General features: G+C 40.1%; 1 protein-coding gene across 2 annotated transcripts in view; it reads right to left on the bottom strand.

Annotated features, from left to right (window-relative positions):
* Nucleotides 1-2,617: 2,617 nt before the first annotated feature.
* Nucleotides 2,618-19,361, bottom strand: part of CHCHD3 (coiled-coil-helix-coiled-coil-helix domain containing 3) — a 164,017-nt gene continuing 147,273 nt past the window's right edge. The window contains exons 7-8 of one of the 2 annotated variants that reach the window (XM_087767032.1): nucleotides 8,816-8,951; nucleotides 2,618-3,348 (exon numbers count right to left, since the gene is read on the bottom strand). In XM_087767032.1, the coding sequence (XP_087623158.1) occupies nucleotides 3,322-3,348; nucleotides 8,816-8,951 (163 nt within the window). In that variant the 3' untranslated portion in view covers nucleotides 2,618-3,321. The remainder of the gene's footprint in view (nucleotides 3,349-8,815; nucleotides 8,952-19,361) is intronic. The other variant, XM_009462606.2, reaches the window with a different exon arrangement.

Below are 19,361 nucleotides of genomic sequence, written 5' to 3'. Positions count from 1 at the left end.
TGAACGACTGGTTTTGATTAGGGATCTCTAGGTGCTCATAGAATAGAAAGATGCATATAAAGAAAACACTAGAAATAATCAGTTTGCCTTGCCCAAACACGATCAGGACTCGCAGCTGGAGGGAAGACCTTGCAACAGTTTGCAGAGAAGAATATTGTCTAGAATTTCTGTTATTTTGGAAAGGAAAATAAAAAGGATAGAAAAGGGAAAGACTCCCCCTCCTATTGCTTCTTCAGCTTCAGAGATGACATGTAACTCCTTCACATGGAGTCCACCTGAAACTCCCTTCTGCTCTTTACATTCTCGCAAAAAGGGCACACAATCTAAAAGAGAACAAAGAAGTCGCCATCTGAGCTGTACAAGTTATCTCAACCTGCAGCCATTTCCATATTAAAGCTAATTCCAAATATCTGCTTGAAACTGGAACGCAGGGATATCCTAACAGGTGAAAAAAAAAAAACCAAACCCAATGCTGTAAGGTTATGAGATCTGTCTCAGACACACACGACTCCTGAGGAAAGCAAGTCTAGTATTTGAAAGAGTCTAACACTGCTAAATTACACGAGAGTAGGATAGCAGTGATTATTTTGACACCATTGAAAGACTTTTGATTTGTTCCACAGACACTGAGCAAAGAACAATGAAAAGCTTTGATGTAGCTGTTACAATACTGCTTTTCCATTTAAAACCCTAGGTAAAATTGCTCTTTGGTTACAGCTGATCAGAGCTTGTGAATGACCAACAAGAACATCTGAAATTATTCTCTACCATGGGCAGAGAGTGTCATGCCTTCATCTGTCATCCCTAGAGAACATCATCCCTGTCATCCCTTCTGAGATCAGGATCCATTAAGCTGAGTTCAAACTCTCAGTTTGGCAGTGAGCAATCTTAGAGAGATCTGGTTACTTCTGAGAAGGAGGGAGACCTCCCCACAGGTTTTCCATTCTAAAAAAAGAAGAAAAATGGGAAACTTGAAAGATTTTCAGTCTTGAAATGCAGCTACAAGGTAAGTCTTGGCTGGAAGAACATTGTTGAGAACAGACCCAGCACTTTTCCTCCTTCCCTCCCACCCCGCACCATAAACAGTAAGCAGCAGACACCCTTCTCTTGCTTGTGCTTCTTCAGATCCTATGAACCTTGCTTTTTTAATTATTTGTTTTAAAACACCATTATCCAGTTTCAAAACAAAAGATGGCAAATGTCTCTATTTTAGGCAGACCTACTGCCTCCTTGTGCAGAAATGTCCAACATCACCTCTCAACTCTGTTTTCTAAAGAACAGTGTCCTGCTTCATGGCCATACCAGCAAGTGGGGAGAAGGAAGAAGTCAAAGACTGACGGAAGGACGGGTGGTAAAGGCAGAAGAGGTGGCAAACTGAAGCTCACTCCAGAAACATTCAGAACTGCTGCTCTACTTTAAAGGCAGAAGTTGTCCACAACGTGGACAATTTAAAATCTACGCCCTCTTTGCCGCAATCAGCACCCCCCAAGCTCAAGCAACACATGCCAGAGATGCCGCTACTGATGATACAGAAGATGTTTAAAGAACACAACATCTCAAATGAAGCCCGAAACACAGTTGGAACAAAGCAAGCAAGACTGACTCCCATTGCTCAAGGCTGTCAGGACGGGAAACCAATAAACATTTGGCAATAAGAGAGACCTTCCTTCCCGACATAGCTCTTCTCCTGATTTTACAGAATCATCTGGCCTTAAAAACGTCTGCTTTTTCTCTATACTGCATTTTGCTGCCAATTCTAAGTCTGGCAAGGATGGATCTGCCAACTTCTTGGCTCTCTGTTACAAAAGAGAACATTATAAAGGAGAATTTGTGAGTTAGCTGATTTGTAAACACTACAGCAAGTCACCATGTAAACATGTCGCTTATGTCCCTATTATTTCTCTCAAGCAGTTTACCTGGCACCTGATGCTGAACTCCACGATCTTCCTCTCCTACTGATATTACAGTCGCTTCACACCGAAAAAAGCCCAGCTTCTTTTTGTAGCATTAAAAAAAAGAATCCTTAATTAAACAGTACTCACAAAGCATCTTGATAATTAGAATGGGAGGGTCACCGGCAATATTTTGAATATAAATGAGATCCCCAGGTGCACTCGCAGTTGTACAGTAGGACGCAGTTCAAACATCGCCAATTAGAGAAACAGAACAGGTAAATAAATAGCAGAAAGCTCTAGACACATTGCTCATTTGACATTGTTACTATTACTATCGTATAAAAACCTTTCCTAAGATTGCTTGATAAGATGAATGCGGCAGTTGTTATCTAAACAAAAACAATTAAATGAAACTGGGTACTTGCATAAAGATGGTTTGCGGTTTTGGGCACTGCATGCCCTTTCATTCACAAGCACTTTCCAAGAAAGGAAACTCTGGCGGTGCATGAATCACAGCACGCTATCACGCGGGATCCTTTTAGGTTGCTGTGATGGAAAACAGTTCTCTGTAAGTACTGTTCCTGAAATCAAGGTTGGTTATGCATAAAAGTCTACACTTTAAAGCTTCAGCAATAACATCTGCTGGAAAAACATGATTGACACAGCAGAGGGAACACCATCCGCCTCTGAGAAGCGGAAAGAGAGACAGACTGAGACATCAATCTTGTGCATAAAATATATTTATTGTTGGTACAGAGCGAGGCATATTCGTCAGTACTTGATAGGAGTGAGGAGCACAACAGAATCATTTCACGTAAATAAAGGCCATGTTACATTTTAAGTGTTGGATCATTAACATTATTCCAGCAGAAGGCCTGGAGAGAGACTTCATTAAGTTACATAATTTGTGAAATAAGTTAAAGCACAATTTACGTCATTATACATTGTAAGGAAAACTTAATACGAGCAACGAATACAGGCTGTACAGTGAGGAGCAGCGGCTGACTGGCTCACAAAGTACCGCCACGTCCCGGCACACCAAGTGTTACATACCCGTGCCTTTGCCAGTGAGAAGTTTTTCAGGAGATTCTACAATGAAATAGCAGCATTTGAAGGATATTTCCCCTTTCTGAGGTCAGTGAAAGGTTCTTTTCTTTTCCTTCCTTCAATCACCAATAAGTGGATTTTACTAAGACTGAACAGTATCTTCGGATGTATGATTTCTGATGTAATAAGATACAGGTCTTGGCTTTTCAAATGGTCACACTGATTGAGCTGTGATGGCTGCTACTCTTGAAATGGCTCTTCCAGTTCTTCTCTTTATTGGTCTGCCCTGTAAATGGGCTGTCATATCATTCTTGGGGAAAAAAATGCTCTTCTGCTGAAATTAGAGTTGATGGTCTTGTGCTTGATTTGGACAATGCCTTTATCCTCCTCTCCCAAGCATGCTCTGCTAAGAAAGTGGTCAGGGGGGAGGGGAAGGGAGAAACACAATAACTCAAAGTTATTCCAGAGAAGTTTGGCTACAGTTCCTTCTTAGGAATTGCCGGTTTTAAAATTAAAATATAGAAAAAGAAACATTGTCAACATCCACATCATCACAGAGACAAGTCACAGAGGCAGAATGAAGCTATTTGAGGACTCAACAAGCCAGCCATTTGGAGGCCTGAAGAGCTGCAGGAACGATTCCTCTTCATCCATCCTAACGCTATCATGGCTCTAGTCATCCTATGGCTATTAAGGAAATTAAAATGTCTGACCTTACAATAAGATAAATCCTGTTCCCAGCAATTACATACTCGAGGAAATATATCCTGAAGTCATATAACACAAAGTATCTCCCCTACCTACCTCCTTCCTCTGTTCTGAGTCATAATCAAAATCTCGATAGTCTGAACATGTTGCACTGACCTTGCACTTCATTAATCACCTCCTGTGCACAGCCAGGACACCAAGAGCTAAAAGTATAGATCTGTCAAGTAGTCCAAGAGTTATTCCTCCTGCCACACCAGAGCGCTCTGCCATCAAGGTCTTGACTCTTCAGAGAGGTCTTGGCCTCTACCATGAAAATGCAGACTTGCAAGGACAGGATGGAGGGCTCTATGAAGAACTTCCTACTGCCATGATCTAGAAATAAGGGGTCTGCAGAAACGAGCACATGTATGGATACTGCTTGTCTAGATCCGTAAGGAGAGCAGAAAACGAGATCTACTAGGACACTGACAGCCTAGGCAGTAAAAGCATGCTGGGGGCCATCTATGTTCACTGGAGGACTATGACGTTGACCAAGGCAATCTATTGTTCTTGCCTACGAAATCCATAAAGTGGAGAAGACAGGAATTACGAGTCTTCTTGTAAGAAATGGTGGGAAGGGATTTGATAATTTTTAGGGCTTATGTAAGGAGCAAGCCCAAATGTAAACCTTGAAATCTTACAGGAGACCTACAAACAGCTGATTCAAGTATTTGAGCAGCAGTATCTGGCCGGACAGGGCACGTTGTCTCACGAGTCTGGACTGCATTCTCAGAGTCACAGAAGTTAGGGCTCGGGAAAATTAAAAATAAAGGGAATGAAAAACCTGTTGTCATGTATGTCTTTAACCAAATTCTCATGGTATTTCTAAAAATAACCCATTGAACCATTCAACTAGATCAAGCAGTGTTTCTGCAAGAATTAAGAGGTGTACCAAGGAGCAGGACAGCGTGCACATGAAAGGATGGTAAAAGTCCTTGTGATCACAAATATTCTCCAGAATCCATGGTAGAGAAGTACACGCCGACAAAATAAAAGGAGACGGTTTTATGCTCCCTAGGTGCTATTACAAACAAAAATAAGGGAAACTTTTATTAGTTAACAAAATCTCCAATCTCAGTTTGACAGCATCCCCACAGAGATTTCTGTAAAACTGATGAAGGCTACTATACCTGGAAGAGTCTTTTTGCAGTGGTATTACAGAAACTTGCTCGAAGCCATCACTGGGCTGAATATTAACTTTACGTAAATTCGACACTGCATAAGTTAACGCAGGAAATTCCCAAAAGATCTGAGAAAAATTGTGTTACTTTTATTTGTCTTTCTAAGGAGAGAAATCGCAGGTATTTCTTCATCACATGCATATTTCTGCCCACAAAATTTCATCTTCAGACAATTGGGAGAGTCCCAGGGCTTGCTTTGGTTTTGCCTACATTTTGGGGTTTTTTAATGTTCTTTACCGTCTCTTGCCATTTAGCATCACCTACAAATTTACTTCATGTATTTAATTTTTTTTTTCTTGTGGTTTTTTCATTACACCAGTGTAGGTGTGAAGGGGACCTGGTCTGACTCTTCCATAATAAACTTCCTTCAAGTGGTGTTAAATGGTGGCCATAAAAGACAATGCCTTTTTATTGCATTTCTGTTCAGTGTTTCCAGCTACACTAATTTTACATATTTTTCTATTAGATTGGAAGATGGTATCTAGTAAAAATACTGGAGGATGAGGTTAAAATAATGGCTTTATTCTGACTAGGATGCATGATTAAGGACCACTCTATCCTACAAATTAAAATAATGGTTACAACAAGGCTGAAGAGGCTGACGGATAACATTTTGTAGCCCGGCTGTCAGACACCAGCAGCTGTTGATATCACTCTTTGAAGTACTTTCAAATCTCACCTGCCTGCAGAGACTTGCATCCCTCTGAAATTCAATGGTCTAATAGAAAGCTATTGCACTGACTTCATTAAGCTACAGTCTAGTTGTGTTTCCATATAGGAATTAGGACTCCCTGTAGCCCAGGGGAAATAAAAAAAACAATAAAAATGAAAAAAAAATTGTATTTTAACAGCCACTTTGCCCGTATCAGTGGACGGCAGACTAGGAGAAGTGATCAAAATGGCACTGGATGGTTTGTATTAGCGCAGTGACTGGTCTGGCTGGAGTTACTTCAGCAGTGGGAGCACAAATACATGCCTCAGACAATCTTAATATCTTCCCTTAATGGCTCCATTAAGTAGGTTTTTCTCTCCGTTACTATTATAATAAAATGCAAACATTAATAACAGTTTAATTTATCTCACTAGCTTCTCATGACTTTGGGAAGAGATTTAAAGTGAAGATACAACAATGTGTCAAACTCCGCTGAATTAACAGCTCTCTGGGCCTTTCTAACAAGGGGAGAAAAGGACAGATAGAGACATGAGATTACAGACAGGATGAGAAATAAGGAGCATACAGAAGAGAGGGTGAGATAATTATAAGCAAGATAGGAAAGAAAGAGGAGTCAATAAATTCAATTTATGAAAAGCACAGAGTGTGCTCAGCCTAAGCACAAGTGCCCAGACTCACCGCCAGGAAATCGGATTAGTTAACTTATTTGGTTTTCAATATCTTGGTCTATTCCCTCTAGCAAATCTCCTTGTTTGTTTGTTTCTTGTAGCCAGTGTCAGTTAACTTCTTCATTTCTGAATCTGCTATTTATCCCACTCCTCTGTCTTCCAACCAAGCACACACAGTAGGTAATTTTGCAGTATTTTATAACAGCGTTTAGGAATTATTTCAAAGTAACTGTTTGTCTGGACCTCTGGGCAATCAGCGAGTAAAAATAATTACAGTTACAGCTGCAACACACGGAGGATGAGCTATAGAGGGCTGATGTTCATTATGAAAAACAATTGTTCCTGCTTGCAAATATTTCCATCATAAAAGGCTTCTCCTTCTCTGTTATCATAAGAGAGAAACCTCTCTGAATTCTCATCTTGAAGCATGTGTGAAAGCGAATAAGAAGCATTTAGGAAACACTTTTAACTACTTGACAGGCTTGGTTGAAGATCTTCAACAAAAAAGGTGTTTAAAAGGGTTCGAAAACCTAATGCTCATATTTATGCAATCTCCTTTTCCTGCACCTTCTGAACATGAATTAATTCATCCTCATCAGTGTCTTCTGAAGAAATTCCTATCAGACAGAAACTTTAGTTATAGCTTAAACATGTATAACTAATTAATCTAAATTTTCTAGTTACTTAAAAAAATAATATAGAATTATAAATACAGTAAGTTAGTGTTCCAGATGATGCAAGCCATGGTGAAAATCTAGTCCACTACATAACAACCTAATATTATTCTTTGGCCTTTTTTCTAAAATGTCTCAGAAACACCCATGGTCCAGTAACTTCAGACTGGATTTTGGAATACAAAAATCAAACTAAGAGAAAATGTAGAAAAAATAACTATACACACCAACTATTGTTTGTCATAGTAGGAATTAATTTTAAAAAATCACCATTCAATTTAAAGAAAAAAAAATCCGGTTCAAAAGGTCATGGAGAACTGTACAGCTTAGGGATGAGCAAAATTCCTGTGCCCAGGGAAGGCACCTGGACAAAGCTGGTTGCACCGCTCACGCTTGGGTGTCTGAGCATGGCTCAACCATCTTTCCAAAATTAATAAAGTATCACGAGCTTTATGAAAGAAAGCCTCAGGCTAGGAGATCGGGAAAATTTTTCATAAGCAGGGTGATCTGGTAGGCTGGAGAGTTTTGAAGGAAATGAAGGAGCTCAGGAGCTTGGTGCATTAACAAGTGGGCAGGAGAAACACCAAAGGACATACTGAAGGAGGTGATTTTGAAAGGGACAGAGCGGTCTCACTGACTTTTGTATATCATCACAGGGATCCTCTTTCAAGTTTTGACTGATGATAACAACGTTTAATATCATAAAGTGATTTTAGCGCTGCCCAGACAGCCACACAAATCGTCCTCGTCCTGCACTGTTCAGAGAACAACCACGCTACAGCTGTTAGCTGAGTTTGTCTTCCAGCGCTGCCAATCCAGCCAGGCCGCCTGTGCAAAAAGGAGCGTACTAACTATATAAACAAAGAATTAACACTAATAGCGCCACACAAATGCGCCAAGTGCTGCGGACTGAGGAACAGTTTTAGCATTGCCACGCAACTCTTGGCTCCTACCATGTTTTACACAGCACTAGACCATAAGCAGCGTTAACTCCAGCAAGATCTTCAGTAATACCAGAGCAAGACTGCACCAGTGTAACAGCTAAAGGTCACGGTGAATGATTATAGTCAAAGTATTACTACTTTTCCATACAGGCAGAATTAACTCGAGTGAAAATTATCATCATTATCAAATACGAGACGTGCTTGCTGGGTCTCTGCTAACACATTAGAGCATGCATTTTCACATGTTCAAATATTAACTCATAGATTTTAGCAGAAATAAAGATCAACAGGCTTATTTAAGCACTTTTAACATACACTACATATATGGCCTATAAGCACATTTGCAACTGGCTTCTTTAAGAGCACAGTCGAGGTCAACATATGCATCTCTTTCATATGCATTGAAAGATGTAAGCTGTTGAAAAAGAATCATGTTTAGAAATTTTAGCTTCCTTTAACCGAAAGATGTATATATTGCTATCATTTTCCCTTATGCTGCGCTAATAAAGCATTAAATTTCATGATCTACAGTAACAACCCATACCCTAGCAAACTGGATGAGAGGAGGGCAAGACCAGGTAAACAGTAGTATTAGACTCTCAGAGTACATAACATAAAATAAATCAAGACTTCCAACTGGTGAGCAATCTAGTTTGAGACATCCATTCATTTCTTACTGAAAGTCGTCATAGTTATGACAAATAGCACCACGTAGTTTAATCCCCTTGTTTTACTGCTAAAACTGCAGATACCAGGAAACATCTGCCAACAGCGAGAGCTACTACACTAAACAAGAGCTTCCCAAGAGAAGAGACGGAAACCCGAGCATTTAAATAAATTAAAAGTGGACTCCACAGAGCTTGTCAGAACATGCATACCGGGAACAGTACTGCTTTAGCATATGAGAAGGACTAATTGGATAATCCCATAGTCTTCCTCTCTTCTTTATGCCGTCGTTAATTCAGCGGCAATATTTCTACACCCACCTGTTTGGCGTGATTGACACAACGCAGGTACTGGCTAGCCAGGGCAGAGCAGCTGAGGGTCTCCTGAGCATGTTGCCGGTAACATTGCAGAATTTTATCCTGCAGATCAGCGCAGATTGGATGAGACTCATATCGCCTGCGGAAAGAGAAAAGAACATTTTGGTTTCCTTCTCAAAAAGATTTCAGCAGCAGAGATACAACTTCTTTTTTTTTTTTTTTTGAAGAAGCAAACTAAATAATAGAAGTGAAGGAAAACACTTTCAAGTTATAAATGAAGGCTGTTTCTAGAGCTATTTGGGCTATAAAGTGGGTAACATCAGACACAAACATCAAGGTGAGCGGCAGAAGTTTGGCTATTAGGACGACATGTGTCCTAACATCCAACAATTAACATCCAACTTCATATGACCACACATCTTTAACTGAAGGTCCCAGCGATGATGAAGCACATCTGATCTCACCTACATCAGAAAAACAGTCACAGAACCACAGGAAAGCTTCATCACTGTATAGCCCTATGACCATATCATCTTGCTACTTATTAAATATTGCTCCTGCATCAAAGTGAAATCACCCATTGGGCTGACCTCGAGAATATAAAAATCCTGCTACCATGAGCAAATAACACAACCTACTTCTGCTGATCTGATGATAGCCTCTATTTTTGGCGCATCCTCCTTCCCATCACCTCAATTCTAATCCTGATGCCAGATGTGCAAGTTATTTAGGCATTTTGTCTATTTTCTTTACTGCATGGATTCATTACTCTTGCCATCTTTTTGGCTGATGCAATATGCTTTTTGCCTTCAATGGATGCTTCTTTAGCCTGTCCTGTAAAATCCAGCCTCTTTCAGACAAAAATCATGTCACTTGCATTAATCTATAAAATGTTACCCACGCTGATACTGCCACAGAATTAAAATGCGAATACAGTACATTCTTATTTCAAAAGTAAGAGAGTTGGCAAAGTGTTTCAGAGACGAAATGTCCACTGAAATTTTAGGCTAACTGGCCATTTACTTTATAAATTCTTTTTAAGGCACTTATTTCTATAAGAGACAATCAAAACACAGTCAAACCCCTTTCACACCAAAGATAAAATATTTCAATGGTAGAAAAATAACCCGTGAAAATTTAGAACACCATTTACAGTTCATATGCTTTGAAAACAACCATTTGCTTTACGTGTGCGGACTGTATACTTCACGCACCTTCCCACCTACCAGGAAAGCCTGACAGTGGCCGCTCTAACATCCATTCCAGCCCACATTATTTTTAGTTTGATAAGGTCGTAAAAAAAATGAGACTCATCAGCCACAGTATCCTCAGATGAATACTCTGCTCCTTCTTATTTTGCTGATTGGCCAAGGCAGAGCTCTGTTTTACTACAGTAAGAAAGTGAAACGCGAAGCACAATGCTGTTCCTTAGGGGAACTGACTTCTTGGCAATCACTCAAGATGTAGTACTAAAAAAAAGGAATGTTAAGTCACCTTGATTTTACAGTATATACCTATATAAAACATCCCTCTTGCTCTTTTCATTCATTACCGTACAACTGTGAAATACCTAAAACAGAATTTAAATGCAGTCCCACGTGCTTACGTACTTTATGATCTGAAAGTTCAAACTTCTGTAGACTCTTACAGATGAGGATTTTCCCTTAATCCCCCCTCTGCTGATATCAGCAAGCGCTTCAAAAGCGTGTTAGGCATCAAAATGTATGACCACAAACTGCTGCACACAGACTGATTACGGCAAGGTCCGTATCGGGATGGAGTACGGGAGGAAGCACCACGTACGCTCTTTGTAGAGGTAAGACTCACAGCGGTGATGATTTAGGTCTGACTAAACCAGAGCTCGTTTTAAATGCCTGAAACCCTGGTCTGGATTGATAAACCAATACAATAGACCATGAGTTAACAAAAAATAACACAGTAAACCTAACTGTGCCTTTATTCACAAATGATTTTAAAGTGACTTCTTATATAAAGGTGAAGAGTGAAGGAAATGGGCTGCTGTACACTCGCTACATAAATTCTGTAAATGTATTTAAAGCCATTTCAACGGGGTACTCTAACCCACATTAAGGAGCTTTTTTGATTGCTTTTTTCTTGAGCCATGCCATTAGTGACCGTTCGAAGTCCACGTATTATCCCTTATTTGAATGCTTCAACGGACTCTTTACGTTGCCAACCATATCGGAGTCCTGTGAGACACGTCGTCTCCTGCCCCACGCTCACTTGTTTTCATACTATGACTTTTCACTGGTGATTTTTCAAAACACTGCCTGTCCTTCCAGGCACTGCAGACCCAATGCAGGTCAATGCGAACAGGGTCACTTCCTTCAAGTCAACAAAGTCCATTTTCTTGGATTAATCTGTTGAAGGAGATCACCGTCTCCGTATTGATCTGCTGTGCTTGTTACGCTACCCTAATGCACTATTTGCACTTTTGGGAAAATGCTAAATGAGATTACTGTCTAACATTAGATGGCCATAAACCACGTGCTTGCAGGATCTCCCGTTCAGGAAAGAAGGTTTCAATGTCCATTATGGTAACCCCACCGAAGGGTTTGCGATTGATTTCTGTTTGGTGATGGATGACAGGACTCTCAGATGGATGGTCAGAAACAGCCAACAGCAAGGAAACTCCTCAAAAGGGAAATGAAATATCTCCCTAAACCAGAACTTCTCTAATGTTCCTATAAATAAGGGTCATTTTACAGAAGCATTTAAGGGTCTGTGGGGCTTGACTGAAGAAAAAGCTTGTAAGAAACGGTAGATAGCGCAAAATCAGTAATTATGTGGAATCCATAGTAAAAACATAAAGGTTTTAAATACCTGAACAGATAAAGCAACGTGGTCTGGTCCCAGAGCTGACCCAGAGCTGAAGTCCCTTCCCTGTACTATCTCCTGAGAGACAGATCTGTATTTTGGGACATGTGGCAGGGGAAGTAGCCCATTATTTTATTTTATTTTATTTTTTTAATCACTTGGGATTTCACAACTAAACTGAAGGAAAAATACGCAACGTAGTAGTGAACCAGGACTGCCAGGGAACCCTGACAGATCTCCATCTCCGTTCAGTGCAACTCAATAACTACAGAATCAACACACATGAAATCTAAAATGCCTTTCTTAGCAAAAGTCAATATGAACAGCAGTCTGATCTGCACCGTGCGCCACATGGCACGCCAGTAACGACGCGTTTTTATTAAGTTTACAATTACTTGATCTGCTTTTGCTTTTCCAGCTGCTCCTCAAGCACCTCACATGCTAGCAGAATATTTCTGTGTGCTGGAATAAACCTCCAAGGGAGCCGCGCACCCACCTTTTCCATCAAGCCAATGCACCGCAATCTCATAAAGGTAACAGGATGAAGACACAAAAGAAAATGAGAGAGTGTTTTAAAAAGAAATATTCTATGCTAAAACATGAAGAGAAAATTTAATGAAGGTAACTTTGTACTCATCTAGCCCCTCTCAAAGAGCATAGCTTATTGTACTCCTGGGGGCGCCGAGAAAGGAGCCCCTTCATGGCATTCAAACAAAATGTCTACTAAAGAGGAAATTTGAAATCACCATGGTAAGCTTTACAAGTTTTGTGATAAAACTGACATTCTGACTGAAGGAATCTGAATCGCTGATGAGTTTCCAGCTGTGCAGGTATCTGGCATAATCCCACCAGTCAGGACTTCAGGCAATTGTCATAAAATATGGGGAAAAAAATAGCAACAAAAAACCAGCATGCAATACAAAAAATAGGGCCATTAGATGGCCAGAAGTATCCAGGGCTTAATTTTATTCCTCATTAAAATGCTGACACCTATCAAAAGCATCTGTTTTTATTTGTGTAACCCTTGGCATCTAAGGCTACCTGTGCACTACTAAATAAAACAGACCAGAGATGATCCTCTGGGTCCAAGGCCAAGCAGCACGATACAGCACAACCTGCATCTCTTAAGTGTAAAATCTCGCCTTCCCCTCCAAACAAGCAGCTCAGCACAGCCCCATCCAAACTGCAAACCGGGGACAGTCCCCAGCAGATGCTGTTCCCCCGGTTATGCTCGGTGTTGGCCAAGGAAGCGTTAGCTCCAAAACAAAACCCTATAAACGAATGTGCTACCAATTAGAGCCAATGCATCAGCACAGGAGAGCGCTGGAGACGACGTCCTGACCTGTTTTATTTACTCCTACTGATGCAGGAGAGGAGCTACGCTGTGACCAGACCCCAACTGCGCTAGGTAGAATGAAAAGAAAAAAAAAAAAAAAAAAAAGGAGGAGGATGTTTCTTTTCTCAACGTGCTTATAATGCACACAAAGATAAGAAACAACAAATTGACGGTGAAAATAGGAAACTGAGGCAATCTGTACTCTGGCGATAGGCAGCCCGCTAAGTACAGCAACAGGCTAATTGTTTTCAAGTGCTTTATGAGCAACCGAGAAGACTTTTTTGAGGGATTTGTGGGAAGTTAATCAATTAACGGCGTCAAAGTCTAGCAGAAATTCTGCCTGAGAAACAGCAAAACTTGGTGCTGTTTGAAAAGTGGCTGAGTGAGGGATGGAAGGTGGTGTCACGAGCGGTTCAGAGAGAAAGTAAATAGGGAATTGGAAACAGCAGGGAAGCAGAAATGGGACATGCAGGGCTTCAAAAGCGAAGACGTGTGACTTGCAGGGGATAACATTGATGGGGAAGCCAGTGGCAGGATGAAAGGAGATGATGTGAATACGGGATAGGAAATTATCTGCAGCACTGCTTTCAACAGACATCATCAGGGCAAGATTTCACTTCTCATGGCCAGGGGGCAAACAAAAATAATAAAAAAAAATGTTGCGGTAACCGCTAGCCTGAGTTGTGACGGATTTAGCTGAGCAGATGGACGAGAAAGGCCATGTTTGAAATATTTTGCATAAAGAGTCAGCAAGAGCGAAACGTAAGCCTAGCTGAGAAGACCTAGAGAGAAGGTCAGCTCAAAGATGAAGTGTAAGCGACAAGTCTGCAACAGCAGCAAGGCAGTGGTTATTTTCCATCATGACACGAAAAGGTGGTGGTGAGGGAGTTATTCTTTTTTTAAGATTACTTCATCCAAAAAGGGCCACTTCCAACAGCATCTCTGCTGAGTGAATTTGCAGGACTTGTTTATAGTATAGAAACTAGTTGCAAAACAGATAACGGGAAAAAAGACAAAAGGGCATATGGTAATGAAGGTCCTTACTGCTGCACAATTATTTTTAGTTTTTAAATTAATTTACTCTTTATATTTAATTATTTTTAAAAATTGTCTTCGCACATTAAGTGGGTGATGACTTGAAAGTGCATTATGAAACATGTAAACCACAAAGCAAGTGGTTATGTTCTTCTAAAAATCATTTGGAAGTAATACCACAGATCTGATTTCTGAATATCTACAACTGATGTTATGAAGCAGTCCATAATCAAACTCTGCCCACACAGAGCCCTCAAAATTACCGTGTGGGAAGTGCTGCCAGCAAAAGATCAAGTACTGTAGAGTTGATTCTTGCTTTTATTTACACTTGACTACATAGTGTGACTTTTCCAAAAGGTGTAAAAGAAAGAATTTGTTGAAGAAATCTATGATGAAATGGTGGAAGAGAACCACAGTCCTTTCCGCTCTACAATCGAGAATGCTAAGTGCGTGTAGTAATACTAAATAAATGCCTTATGCAGAAGTTGGAATAAAACTTCGCCCGTCTGCTGGTATATGTATCTTTTCTGCCACTAGTGATCAGCTCTGGTGTTAAGATTGCCCCTGCTTTTTCAGACTCTTTCACCTAAAATCCCGGCACTGATGAGACTACAGGCAAATGTTTGTCATCCTCTCATTTATTTCATCTCTCACACAGCCTTCTTAAAAGCAAATAAAAATCTATTTCAAACATTCTGACCTTTGAAATCTAGGGATGGAGATGAGAAGAGGAGGAAAGACACATTCCAGCATATTCACACACACACACACTGCTTAAAGACAGACATTTAATTATGTCTAGAGAGTACTAAGTCAAGTTCAATATGTTGACAAAAACCTGGTTTAACAACGAAGACTGGCAGATAGTACTATTGACCTTTTCAGATGCTTTTTTTTTTTAACCTAGTGAATGTTTCCCACCTGGTAAAACACCTGGTATGTTGGTAGGATATCAGTTCAGCTTTTAGCATAAGCAAAATGGAATCCATTCCTTGTATTGCAACAACTTATTTATTGCATACAGGGAGGAAAGAGCATCTCTAAGATTAACAGAGAGAATTTACAATCTCAGATCTGGCAAAGCACATAAATATGCGCAAAACTTCAAGAAGTGAGTAATTCCACATTTGCATGTGCAAAGTTATGCACATTCTTAAACCCCTTCTTGGGCTGGGACTTAAAAGAGGAAGACACTAGGACGAGGATCAGAAAAGATTTTCTGGTTGTGAATCCTAATTAGACTGATGAACTAGTTGCCAAGGTAAGTCTTCAGACTCTTAGGACATTACACTAGGACTCGAGCTCTTCAGCCTAGAGAAAGACAGTTGCAAGCAAACATGAGATGGATCTGTGAAATCATCAATGGCACACGGAAGAGTGTCAACCAGTGAGGTTTTCTAGCAGTAGATTTACAATGAAAAAATAATTCAAGCCTTTTCCAAACAACACGTAATGAAAAGCTGGTACTCACTGCTAGAGGATACTGGGGTTATCATAAGCACACTTGGGGTCAAAAGATAATTATACGGTAATCTAAGAGATGTCCATCAAGAGATTATAAGCAAAAATACAATGTTTGGCTCAGGGAAGTCCCACTCCACTACTTGTTTGAAGGTAAAATGGTATCACTGCATACTTCCCCTGTTTTTACAGCGTTCCCTAAATACCCACTCCTAGCCACTGCCCCACAAGCTAGGGGGACCTTTGATCTGACCTGCTGTGATTCCCGGTACTCCAAAGAGCTTCATGAGCAAGTCGTTAAATGAATACAAGACTCCCATCAACCCCAACAGACAAAATTGGATTGAATACTTCTATTTAAATTGATATTAACTGACTTTTGTTATCCCAAACCACTATTCATTTATAAAATTCCCCTCTCTGAAAAAAAGAACAAAAACCCCCTTAAAATACAAAGTACACCAACATATTATTATACAAATGTACCTTACACACAGCTGGTCCTTGCAGCTGCAAAGGGAACCACATGTTGGAATCACCCAAATTTAGGACACGCATTTTGTTTTTAGCTTAAGGAACAGTTTTCCTTGAATACGAGGACACTAAAATAAACAATCACATGGATGATAATGATACCAATTTTAGACTTCTAACAGGGGCACGCATGCCTTTACAGTATAGAAAATATAGTGTAGTAACTACAGTCTTTAATCAGAAGAAACTCTGGAAGGAGCAGTTTTATCTACATGGAATATATTATGTCCATTTAACGTACCCATATGCTATATATATATATTTTTTTTTTGAAAGAACTCCTTGGTCTTGCACTGATCAAAACCAGTTCCTAAGTTTGGCAAGTTAAGAGACAAAGAACAATCATCTCAGACATACGTCAGTCTGTCCAGCCACTCGGCAGAACAAAACCCAAACTAATCCCACCACAAGAGTCAAATCTGCTCGGTCTGAATTGAGCAAAAAACCCCACTTTCAGGCATACGTGATCAGCACATCAACGTTTGCATTTCAAGCCGCATAATGTAAATTCAGATCACAAATTATTTTTAGAGTGTGCATGTGGCATCACTTGAGCTCTTATTACTCCGCCCAAAAAATTATTTAATGAAGACTGGCAAGATTCCACTCGTTCAGCTGTTTATGAGCAGACAAGTTGAAGATCACCACGTCAAACAACACCAGGCGGTGCCGTTTCTTAGCATTAGGACTTTTGGGGGGCTTTTTGGCACCACGGAGGCAAGCAGCAAGGGAATTACCGCTCTCTTCAGATCTAGCTCATGACAAGGGAGATCTAGTCTTTGGGAACTTTAATTGACGATTTGGCTGACATTTCTCATGGAAGTGGCTGACGCCAGTGGTTTGCAACAGTGCTGTTGCAGGACTACTTGGGTATATCAACTAGCATTACATACTATGTAAAAATACAATATAATATTTCTAAGTTTTAAAGGAAAAATTAATTTTGCAACACTTTGAAACGTGCTTCTATATGAAGGTGGCAAGAAAAAGATATAATTTTATCCACTTCAATGGAGATTTTATCCATTTTAATTTTATTCCTGTCCCTACATTAAATTTTCCACAGTAGTGTTACATCACTGTGTGTGCAAAGCACACACACAAAAGAAGAGAATATAGACAGACCTAAACAAAGACCAAAAACCCAAATGAGCAGCATAAACCAAATACACGACAGCATACCACGTTGTACATTTATTACTGCCACTTATTTCCCAGGAGCTACACAACTCACTTCAGGCTTTGTAAACTCATGAGTAACACGATCATCCCCAAATCGTAGTAATAAAATCTTCACAGCACCTTACACTACCACACTAAAAAAACAGCTTTCCCTTTATAGAGGTGCTATATAATGTGTTCTAATAAGGAGACACGCTTCTCATCTCTAGCAAAGGTCAACTACTGCACTCAATGCGAAGCACCACAAGACAATAACTCGTGGCACATTATTATCCAAATATTACTCTGTGGAGCAATATATGTTTAACTATCTTCTTCAGCCATAAGAGGCCCAAAAGCCTGTTAGTGACCACAAAAATAAGAGATATTATGAATATAAGTAGCATACAGAAAGAGCAATCAACAGTTAAACACTTCAAGCATCACTGCTCCCGTGGGTGATGATTACTTGAGAGAACTGAAGGTTGCAATCTTAAGAGACAGTTTTTCATTTGGGCATGAAGTTATTTAACAAAAAGGGCTTGGGTTCACTTTGATAAGTTACAAAGTCTACATACACTTCCCCAGGTCTTGCACCAGGCTGTGGCGAGCCACCCTTCTCATAAAATATCATAAAATCAGCTGGGCTGCAACAACAATAACGTGTCAGCAAACACACGCAAAGAGTAATAATCATCCTGCGAACATGCTGATAATAAGTGCGTACTGGACCTTGCTATAATATATCTTAAGTTTTAATGTGCTTGTACAATGTGCTATGGAAATATTAAAACTTAATGTCCTTGACATCCCTTTTAGCATCCTAGTAGGGAAAATGCACCTCTCGACATGAACAAACCATGAACTGAAGTTAGAGAGACGAGTTGTAAAGCACAGCATTCATGGTTTTTTTTCACGATTTTCATTATTTTTGTCATTATTTTTCTCTTCATTATTTCTCACTGCCTACTGGTGGCTGTTTCCCTGAGACTACTGTAAGATATGATGGTACCTGGAAAGCAGTTTAACACCAGAAGGTAGAGGGTATTGCAGGGAAACACCATTGCTAACTCACAAAGATCTTACAAAGGTCGCTCCTTACACACTTGCTGCGTGCTGGCAGCATTAGCCGCTGGATTACTTAATGGAATTTCAGTCTGATCCAAGAAAGTGATTCTGATGCCTTTTATAACCTTATCACGTATGATTTTTAAGTTGCCTCCCCCCCCCCCCCCCCCCGGTCTTCGGATAGTTTGGTAGTGGAATGCTTTTTAGTTAAAGTATCTCAAGTTTGACAAACTTTAGATCAACCACTAAAATCTTTCCCAGTTAGGTCATGGCCCTTGATTTTCAACTGGTTCTCACTCAAGTTTTACTGCTAATTGCTGCTAACTGAAGAATTCAACTTGCTCCTGCTGCGGCACACCTCGTTACAAAGGATGGTACTAGGCTGAGAAAGAATATAATCCTTCTTGCCATCTACAGATGAAAACTGGTGATCTTTGCCATTACGCTGGGGTTTTTAGTTTTGTTTTTAAGGGGTCTAAGTATAACACAGTCTGAAATAACCCTTAACAGGAGAACAGTAATAATTCAGGGCAAAATACATCAGTGATGGAAATTGTAACAGAAACAGCAATTTTTTCTAAAGACCTTTTCTCCTCCTCCTCCTAGTATCACTTCTGCAAGTGCATAAAATCCAAATGACCTCTTTCATTTCATGGCACAAACAAAAAAAGGTCTCCTTTGGGGGTACTGCCTATATAAACCAGCAGGATTTTATCGTGCTCATCCCACTTCGTGGGAAAGGTGAGTCCACTTTAAAGCTAACGTGGTAGCGAGTGCAAGCACCCTACCAAAGGTACAGAGGGCTGAGAGAGACAATAATGAACATAATTATAGTTAGTTATTGTTTGGTCTACTTACGGCCCTATTTTACGATGCTACTGCCAGCAGAGCTATTTTATGTGATGTCTTTTTCATGCAGCAACCTTTTCATAAATCAAAGCAAAAGCAATACTAGGCAGTTTCTCCTGCAGCCTGTTTGACAATAAAAGTTAACACTGAACCCTGGCTGTTATCAATCTTCATAAATGTGTCCATGATATAGCAAGCCTGTTCCATATTACACCGCGTCTGTTACTAATGCATGCATAGGAGCAACCCAGTGGCTTAATGGATCTC

The sequence above is a fragment of the Nipponia nippon genome, unplaced genomic scaffold, assembly GCF_047370975.1.
Source record: "Nipponia nippon isolate SJK-2023a ecotype South Korea unplaced genomic scaffold, ASM4737097v1 scaffold_3, whole genome shotgun sequence".
NCBI classification, from domain to species: Eukaryota; Metazoa; Chordata; class Aves; order Pelecaniformes; family Threskiornithidae; genus Nipponia; species Nipponia nippon.
The sequence above is the reverse complement of the archived record's forward strand: the minus strand, read 5'-3'. Positions and strand labels throughout refer to the sequence as shown.